Source organism: Saprolegnia parasitica (genome assembly GCF_000151545.1).
Source record: "Saprolegnia parasitica CBS 223.65 unplaced genomic scaffold supercont2.1, whole genome shotgun sequence".
NCBI classification, from domain to species: Eukaryota; Oomycota; class Saprolegniomycetes; order Saprolegniales; family Saprolegniaceae; genus Saprolegnia; species Saprolegnia parasitica.
The window spans coordinates 563,555-572,088 of record NW_012156395.1 but is presented as its reverse complement, the minus strand read 5'-3'; the positions used below and the strand labels follow the sequence as shown (position 1 = coordinate 572,088).

Here is an 8,534-nt window from a genome sequence, read left to right as displayed (position 1 = left end):
CCGCAGCCTACCCCGTCTCCTTCCCCGTCGCCGCAGCCCACGCCGTCGCCTTCCCCGTCGCCGCAGCCGACCCCGTCGCCGTCGCCGTCGACTGAAAAACCCACCGAGAAGCCCACGGATGCGCCGACGCCCAGCCCGACGCCGAGTCCGACACCAGAGCCGACGACGGCGACACCGGAGCCCACTACCGTGACGCCCGAGCCCACGACAATCGAAGTCGCATTCAACGGCTCGTCGTCCAGCAACGGCACGGCTCCGTCAAACAACTCAACGGGATCTTCCAACTCGTCCTCGAACGGTGAAGAAGATTCGCTGCTTGGTACGCCGGTGACGCTTGTTCCGTCGTCGGGTAGTACGCCTGGTGGTGCCTCGGGTGCTACTCCTGGTACTCCCGGTACGGGTGGTACGGGTGCGACCAAGGCCGGCGGCCAGGAGACGCTCAACCAGAACAACGCCAACACGGGCGCCGCCGATGACTCGAACGGCAGCAAGTCGGCGGTCTCGTACGTTCTCGGAGGCATGGCGCTCGTCGGTGTCGCGGCCGTCACGGTGCTCGTCGTCAACAACCGCCGCAAGAACCGCCTCCTCGAAGACGAGAAGGACATCTTCATGTCGACCCGCGACGATAGCATGATGGCCGTGCTCCAGACGCGCAAGAGTGCCATTGCCGTTTTGTAAGCTCGTACACCACTCGACTAACATCACTTGTTTGCCTTAATTTATAATCTGGATTCTATGGACGTACAATCCGCGCCCGTTGCTTCTACCATCGACGTCAATCCAAAGCCACCGCGGTATGAGAGCCCGTGCCCGTCGTCGGCATACATAGGGTTAGGGTTACTGTCTCTCGGGGTAGGGTTACCGTCTCTCGGCGCCTCTGTGGATGCGACTGGCTCGTCGACCTTCCTCCCTGGTTGCAGCACGTAGTATGTTGCTGTAGGGTGAGATCACGTGCGCACTCCTCGCGCTCCCAGCTAGACTTGAGCATTTTTGCGGTTGATTCCGAGAGGGCGCATGCGACCGACGTAGCCAGACGTCGGACACGACAATATACCGAAGGGATACAATGCATTCCCTTGATGTCTGTGTCAGCACACAACATCGCGGTGCCTTGGGCGCTCGTCGTTCATGGAGGCCATCTACAGTAGAAGGCCTCCATGAACGATCAAGTAGAACTTCTACTTGATCGTTCACGAAGTCTTGTGGGATAAATAAGGACAGAGAAAAAGCGCACAGCGGTACAACCGCACCGAGAGTAGTTCTTAGGGGTCCGTTCTGACGACGTTTTCATCACCACCGGGTGTACAAATGGTACTAGACGGAAGCGCGCGCGTTTGCTTGGTCGACTTGCGCTTGCACGTTGGAGGGATGCATATGAACTCTCGAGCGATTTGATATGGCGCTGCTTTGGACGCTTTTGATTGGCCAAAATGGCGGGTTTCGGGTGGCCAATGGCATTTGGTTCCATGAAGCGAAAGAGTGACAGCATGGCCGAGCCGACGACGCCGAAGCTGACGCTGACGCCGGACGAAGCGAAGCTCTTCGCGTTCCTCTTGGACGTCAACGCGCAAAAGAGCGCGGGCCTCACGCTCCGCGTCGCCGGCGGCTGGGTCCGCGACAAGGTACACAGTCGACGATCGCGCCCGTGTCATATCCACACTGCCTGTCTAGCTGCTTGGCCGCAGCAGCGACGACATTGATATTGTTCTCGACAAGATGACGGGCGCCGCGTTCGCCGAGCTCGTCAACACGTACGAGGTGCAGCACGGCCACGCGACGCACTCTGTCGGTATCATCAAGGTGCGCCTCTTGCACATATCATCCTCGACGAGCGTCCTGCGCAGGCCAACCCCGAGCAAAGCAAGCATCTCGAGACCGCGACGATGCAGCTCGGCAGTGGCTGGGTCGACTTTGTCAACCTCCGCGCCGAAACCTACGCCGAGAACGAAGCCCACCGCATTCCTGTCATGGTACCCTGGCTTTTTCTACGGCGTCGTCACGTGGCGCTAGGAGTTTGGCACGCCGCTCCAGGACGCCGAGCGACGCGACTTTACCATCAATAGCCTCTTTTACAACCTCAACACTGGCTGCGTCGAAGACTATACGCAAAAGGTATTTGTACCCATGACGACCGCGACCGAGCGACCGATGGAACAACGATGATTAGGGTCTTGCAGACCTCGCAGACGGTATCGTGCGGACGCCGCTCGAGCCACGCGTGACGTTCCTCGACGACCCGCTCCGCATTCTTCGGGCGGTTCGGTTTGCGTCGCGGTTTGAGTTTGCGCTCGAGGAATCGCTCACGAGTGTGCTCGTGCTCCCTGAAGTCAAGGTAGTCTCGGAGTGGCTTCTATTGCTGATCGGGGTCGTGCTAGGACGCGCTGCGTAAGAAGGTGTCGCGCGAGCGCGTCGGGAAGGAGCTCTCGGGCATGCTCACCGGTTCAAATAACATCGCATATCCTCCTCGACATGGACGCTCATAGGGCGTAGGCACGTCGGCGCACCCGGACCGCGCTCTGAGTCTTCTCTTCGAGTTTGGACTCTTGGACTGCGTGTTTACGCCGCCGTCGCTGCTGCTCGTGGGCGAGAACGAACCTGCGACGCTACCGGCGACCACGTGGGAGCAGTCGCTCCGATGCGCCCTCGCCATGCATGCGTACGTATCCTTCGTCGCTCCCTCTTGGGCACTACCGTCGATCTCTGCAGGCTCTTGGCCGATCGGGACGCGAATCGGATCGAGACGGGCGCGATGGACGAGGCGGCGCTGCACCGCTTCAAGCTCGAGATGCTTTCGGCGACGCTGCTTCCATTGGCGCCGTACTTTGTGCTGCAGAAAAAGAAGCCCGTGTCGGCTTCGCACTACATCATCAAGGACAGCCTCAAGGTCGGACACGAGCGTGGAGTGGTGTGACATGCGTCTGTAGCTGCGCGCCAAGGACGCCGATGACGTGGCCACCGTCATCCTCAAGTCGGTCGACCAATTTCGCTCGGTGGCGCTGGACCGCGTGGCTGTTGGTCTGCTTCTTCGCCAGGTCGGCGACCTCTGGTCGATTTGTGCCGACGTCGCGTACGTCTACGACACGGTCCTCGGCGACGCGTCGGCGGCGTCGGCGGCGGCCAAGTACGATGCGCTGCGTGCGTTTGTGGCCGACATGGCACTCGACCGCGTCTGGGACCTCAAGCCCATCTTGAACGTACGGTCCTTGCCGTATTGTCACCTGGGGATGTCGGCTAACCGTTTGTATTGTATGGGGGTAGGGGAAGGAATTGATTGCGCGCCTCAAGTTGCCGCCGGGCCCGGCGGTCCGCATCATGCAAGAAAAGGCCATCGCGTTCCAATTGGCGCACCCGGCGGCGTCGGCCGACGATTGCCTCGCGCACCTGCAGTCGCTCCACTAGTCGCCGCGACAACTTTTGCTGATGTAGTACGCTCAATCGACGACGACGCGCATATATTCCACGAGACTCTTTACAAGAGGACGGCGCTTTCGCGGCCACTCAGCATCGCGAGGCTGTGGTCGCGGTTGTCCGCCGTGTACACATCCTTCTGGTCCTCGAGCGCTTGGTTGCGCTTGCGGTTGCGCACCACGAGGAACGCGACGGCACTCACACCGACGGCGATCGAGCACACGAGCATGACCGAGAGCACGGTGCCGCCGGCCGAGCCCGAGGCGTCGCCCGTCGACGCGGTGTTGGTCTCGCCGCTTGTGTCTTTGCCACCGATCTGGTTGACTTTGGCCGTCGGTACCGGCGTCACGTCGACGTCGGGCAGCGTCTGCACGGGCGACGCAATCAAATCGATGGCGCCGGCGTACGAACCCGTCGTATTGAAGTTGTCGGTGGCGTTGGGCGTCGCACTCGGCTGCGTCGTGTTGGCCACCGAGGTCGGGGCGGGCGTCTCCGTGGTGGGTGCCGGAGTCGGCGGTGCCGTCGTCGTCGGCTCGGGTGTCGGCGCGGGTGTAGGCGCGGGTGTCGGTGCCGGCGTCGGGGCCGGTGTGGGGGCAGGTGTCGGCGGTGCCGGCGGGCCACCGCCAAACTTCCACTTGCCTTGCGTGTCGGCGACACCAAAGAACTGTTCGTAGCCGCCCTTGTTGGGGACGTCCTTGAACATAAAGTAGTAGGTCGTGTCGCCGCCGTTCGAGGACGCCCAGTCGTTGAACGAGTCGTGGTATTTCTTGGCGTTGTCGTAGTTGCACTGGTGGCCGGCGTTGCTGCCGCCGTCGGTGGGCCACCCGGACTCGGTGATGCGAGCCTTGCCGCCCCACTTCTTGGTGATCGCACTCCAGCGCGCGTTCAAATCGCCCATCGGATCGTTGATCGACGCTGGGCCGCTGAAGAACGGGTACAGATTCACACCAATCGAGTCGCACGCATCCGCGACCTGCGGGTTGCGCAAGAAATCACCGTCGATCTGGACGGTACCAACGGGCACGTTGAGGCCCGCGGCCCGGATCGCAGACTTGCCCTTGTTGATGGCGTCGACGACGGCGCCGGCGCCCCAGCCCTTGTGGAGCTCTTCGTTGCCAATGTAGATGGCCTTGACGCTGCCCGGATGGCGCTTCGTGCCGTCAATTGCGGCTTGTAGCTCCGCGTCCCAGTTGCCGCCTGCGATCCAGACACCAACAGCGATCGAGAGACCGGCGTTGGCGGCCGCGTCGATCATGTTCTTGCCACCCTGTGTGACGCGGTACGTGCGCACGGACGAGTAGCGCTGCTTGATGATGCCAAAATGGCGCTCGAGGTCCGCCGGGCTTTCCGTCGAGTCGTAGCAGATACCGGCACCGTTGGCACCGGTCGAAACACGGGACGCAGCGTCAAACTCGGGGCCGATCGTTACGACAGCGAGGACGGTACCGACGATGGCGGCAACGCCGATCGCACTGAGCAGCTTCTTGTGCGCCCACGCCCACGACCGTGCGGTATCGAGTTTCGACGACGGCGTCTCGAGCGCTGGTGTCGGCGACTGCGTCGGCGTCATGCTAGAAAGTACGAGAATGGCTGCATTCCTACTTTACGGCGCGCGCCATGTGTAATGTCCGAGTTCATAGACCAGGACTCCGACCGTGGATGTCATTGCCCACGCCCATGTGCGGAACGCCGATCGTGGCTGCCACGTGTCGAAGTTCGAAGGACGGCCGCGCCGGAAGTGCAAACTCGCACGCAACTTGGAATCGTCTGCACCCGACGACATATCCTCACGTACATAGAGTATAAGGATAGTGTGCGTGCTGGTTTGGGGCTCTGGGCGGGGACAGTCGTCGTGGGAGTGCCTCCGACCTTGCACCCGCCACTTTCAACCGCGGAATCTGATTCCGGCGAGCGGCATAACAACAAACAGCTCGCAACCGTTTGAAGCCACCGGCTCTTCCACAAGTTGTAGTTGTGCACCAGACCCCGTGACACTGCAAGGGCGATGCAAGGTCAACCGCCCCTGCTGCGGTCCGGCATTAGGTTTAGGGCACGCTCTCTCGCTGGTCGGCTCGTACCGCTGGCCATCCTGCAGCGTGGATCGCTGTACAGCAAGGACCGTACTGGGTAATACTCCTTCTAGTACTCGACGACTCGATCCACGACCGGTTCAGAAGCAAGTAACGAGACGTGGCTACTCGCGCGACGTGAGCGTTGAAAGAGACGCACCAAGTTATGGTCGACCTTCGTACGCTCTTGTGCTTCGGTGAGCACCACTTGGTAATTCGAGTGTGGGGAAGGAATGGCTGACTGCCACGCACGAGGGTGCTGCAGCAAACACGGGTGTGCATTGCAGAGGTGCATGGCAGAGGTGTATCCGAACCTCGAGATCCGGCGTTTAACCCAGTTACGGTTTTATGTTTAAACACACTTCGCGATCTTCGATTTCTTCTTCGAGACACCCATCCGGACCACCGGTCGAGGCGATTAGTATGGCCGACCACGATGAGCTCGAGAAGCTCCGCTCGTACAAGACGCTCACAAAGCTGCGCATGAAGCAGGCTGCGGAGAAGCTTGGCTCGTACCGCGTCCAGGTCGAGGACGCGCAGAAGACGATTCAAGATCTCCAAGCGACCAACGCAGACCTGCAAGCGATGAACGCGGACCATGTCCGCGTCATTGCCGAGCTTCGCGCCGAGGTACGCCGTCGCTATGCCCATATGAACACGCTATAGCTTGCGAGACTAGGTCGCTCGATTGCAACGAGCGCAAGAGGTGGCTGCCACACAACCCTTTCAACGCGCACCGTCGCCAGCAGTAGCATCAGTCGTCACCGACCCGCCGCCAGCGCTGGCCACGCCAGTGCGAAAGGATGCTACTGCATCAGACGACGCAAGCAGCAGTAGCTCGGATGACGACGCTGTCTCGGACGCCGGCTCGGGCATCCTCGCGACGGGTTCGGACACCGACTCGGACGACGACGAGCCCAAGACCGTGGCCATGCTTCTCGGGCGGGCCGCCGCAGTGGTTGCGACGCCCAAGACTCCAGCGCCGCTTCCGTTGCCGACCGTGCGTGTGCCTTCTACAACGACGGTGACGGCGACAACGGCAACGGCGACCGAGACGACACCGACAACGGAGATGACAACCGCTTCCGCGTCGACGGACGCTGCGCCCGCGGCCAAGAAGCGCAAGCGCGACGAGTCGATGCCCCAAAACATCAACCGGTTTCTTCAAGTTGTCAGCATGTCGACGGGTAGCTCCATCTACCGCGCGACCAAGATCCTCGCCCTCTTTTACGGGGCGGTCTTTGGCAACGAAGACAAGGTTGCGACGTCGGTGCGTCCTTTCAAATACTCGGCCGTGGTGCGATCGTGTGGTCTATCTATTACTGGTAGTTGATGCTGCTGCCCAAGCTTCACAAGGCGATGCGCCACCACCAGATTCCCATCACCGACGTCGCGTCGGCCTTCGTCGCCACCGCGCCGATCGCCAAGGACATTGCTTTGCACGTCGACGTGCTCTCCGAGGTGGCACCGACACCGTCCGACGCAGCCGTCGCGCTGGCGACGATCACGCAGCACGTAAGTCGGAAGAAGAACCTCCCGATGAAGCTCCAAGTGGGCTGGTGCCGTGTGCACACACTCTTCAGCCACCGCGTCAAGTCGCTCGCAGCGACCAACGCCTTTCTCATCGACCGCCTCGCCGCCCAGAACCGGCACCTCTTTGACTTTGTCGCTATCGCCGAGAGCTGGCCGCTGGCGTTGACGCAGCTCGCATCCAAGGCGTCGACGTCGCTGTTAGCCGTCACGGTTCGGTACCTCGTACGTCCGTCGTTCGTTTCTGGCTTTGGCGTCTCATGCGCAAGTAGCTTGGCACGCTCGTGGCCGCGCAAGACGGAGTGGAGGACCGCACCGAGCTGCAAATGACGCCGATCCAGGACATGTACGCACTCTGCGGCGGCCCCGTCGCTGCGGACGCCGACGCGATCACGGACGCCTTTCTCAATGTTGCACCGACCGACGCCCTGTTGTTTGAGATGCACGAAAGCATCCGACTTCTCTGCCTCGTTCTCGGCTACGCTGGGTGCATGGAGACGTTCCCTTTGCTGCGCAACCTCCTTGCAGAGACAACGTGTGTGAGCGTGCGTCTCCTCGGTACACGCGATGCTTCTCGACGTAACACATTGATATGGACAAGGGATTAGGTGTGACGGCGGCGACGCTGCTAGAGCACCCGTGTGCAGACGAAGCGACCGATACGAACGCCGCCAAAACCATGATTGACCGCCTCCTTCCCGTCGTTCAGAACACCCATTGTACGCTGCATCCTCCTGCGACGATCCCGCCTACGTAATATGGGTGGATTAGGTGAGCCGAGTCTGCGCGCGGCCGCGGCCGTCGGGCTCCTCGAAGTCGCCAGCCGCGTCTCGGCCAAAACGCTCGCGAAAGAGTACCTGAGTCCGGTGCTCTTGTGGTTTGGCAGTCAGACGCCGTCGGCGCAGCTGGCCATGCCGAGTGGCCTCCTCCGCAAACTCCAAAACACCGTTGTCACACTCGCCTAACACCACAAATGTCGCTACCATAGACGCAAGAGCCTCCAATACCTTCGGCTACGCTTGTACGCGACGACGTCAGTCCTTGTCACTACAAACAGTGCTAAAAAGGCATCGCAGAGTGCCGCCGACGCATGCCAAGAGGTACGCAAGCTCTTGGTCTGTCAACAGCCGCCGTGGAGGACGCCCGGCGCGGCTTGCAAGAGCGTGGTGCACTAGAACAAAGTAGCGACGAAGTAGATTGTCTCGGTTGCTCTGGAGGACGCTGCCGTCAGCTTCAAACGTCGACACCACGTTGCGTCATCGACGCCATCGCCCGCAGCGCTTTGATGGACGCGCTATCCAGCCTCTGGGTGTACAATCAATAGGAATCGCTCTCATCGTGGATGGCTGGACGATCGATGGTCGAACGGGCGATTGATTGGCTTATCCCCACGGGCAAATGAACACGGTTGTTGTCGGCGTTCTTTTGGTGTTCCACACATTTAAACCCTTGAGTGATGCACCACGGGACGACGACGATCGATGGACCGCGATGGTTGCCGGATCGCAAGCACTCCAAGGGGGTCAA

At 61.0% G+C, this 8,534-nt stretch overlaps 4 protein-coding genes across 4 annotated transcripts in view; 3 read left to right on the top strand and 1 right to left on the bottom strand.

The window, feature by feature from the left end:
• Nucleotides 1-678, top strand: part of SPRG_22050 (hypothetical protein) — a gene marked incomplete at both ends in the record, with an annotated part of 1,740 nt that extends 1,062 nt beyond the window's left edge. Inside the window, one exon of the mRNA XM_012338739.1 lies at nucleotides 135-678. Coding sequence (XP_012194129.1) covers nucleotides 135-678 — 544 coding nt within the window. The remainder of the gene's footprint in view (nucleotides 1-134) is intronic.
• A 783-nt stretch (nucleotides 679-1,461) lies between these two features.
• Nucleotides 1,462-3,464, top strand: SPRG_00229 (hypothetical protein). Its single transcript, XM_012338335.1, has 10 exons — nucleotides 1,462-1,622; nucleotides 1,672-1,800; nucleotides 1,845-1,970; nucleotides 2,011-2,112; nucleotides 2,168-2,332; nucleotides 2,376-2,439; nucleotides 2,491-2,656; nucleotides 2,707-2,884; nucleotides 2,925-3,194; nucleotides 3,259-3,464. Exons 1-10 carry the CDS (start codon nucleotides 1,467-1,469, stop codon nucleotides 3,397-3,399), a joined length of 1,497 nt encoding a protein of 498 aa, XP_012193725.1. The 5' UTR covers nucleotides 1,462-1,466; the 3' UTR covers nucleotides 3,400-3,464.
• A 5-nt stretch (nucleotides 3,465-3,469) lies between these two features.
• Nucleotides 3,470-4,978, bottom strand: SPRG_00228 (hypothetical protein; the record flags this gene model as incomplete). Its single annotated transcript, XM_012338334.1, has 1 exon — nucleotides 3,470-4,978. The coding sequence occupies one exon, from the start codon at nucleotides 4,976-4,978 to the stop codon at nucleotides 3,470-3,472; it is 1,509 nt and encodes a 502-aa protein (XP_012193724.1).
• Nucleotides 4,979-5,849: 871 nt separating this feature from the next.
• SPRG_00227 (hypothetical protein) lies at nucleotides 5,850-8,009 on the top strand. The gene is made up of 6 exons (XM_012338333.1): nucleotides 5,850-6,107; nucleotides 6,157-6,747; nucleotides 6,807-7,232; nucleotides 7,280-7,565; nucleotides 7,616-7,726; nucleotides 7,779-8,009. The coding sequence occupies exons 1-6, from the start codon at nucleotides 5,901-5,903 to the stop codon at nucleotides 7,970-7,972; spliced, it is 1,815 nt and encodes a 604-aa protein (XP_012193723.1). The 5' UTR covers nucleotides 5,850-5,900; the 3' UTR covers nucleotides 7,973-8,009.
• Nucleotides 8,010-8,534: the final 525 nt, after the last annotated feature.

Bases quoted from the DNA above. Each gene is read 5' to 3' on its own strand.
- SPRG_00229 (XM_012338335.1), top strand. From the start codon at position 1,467: ATGAAGCGAAAGAGTGACAGCATGGCCGAGCCGACGACGCCGAAGCTG. The intron at 1,623-1,671 runs GTACACAGTCGA...CTGCCTGTCTAG, and splicing joins GCGGCTGGGTCCGCGACAAG to CTGCTTGGCCGCAGCAGCGA. The intron at 2,333-2,375 runs GTAGTCTCGGAG...GGGTCGTGCTAG, and splicing joins TCGTGCTCCCTGAAGTCAAG to GACGCGCTGCGTAAGAAGGT.
- SPRG_00227 (XM_012338333.1), top strand. From the start codon at position 5,901: ATGGCCGACCACGATGAGCTCGAGAAGCTCCGCTCGTACAAGACGCTC. The intron at 7,566-7,615 runs GTACACGCGATG...ACAAGGGATTAG, and splicing joins TGTGAGCGTGCGTCTCCTCG to GTGTGACGGCGGCGACGCTG. The intron at 7,727-7,778 runs GTACGCTGCATC...TGGGTGGATTAG, and splicing joins CGTCGTTCAGAACACCCATT to GTGAGCCGAGTCTGCGCGCG.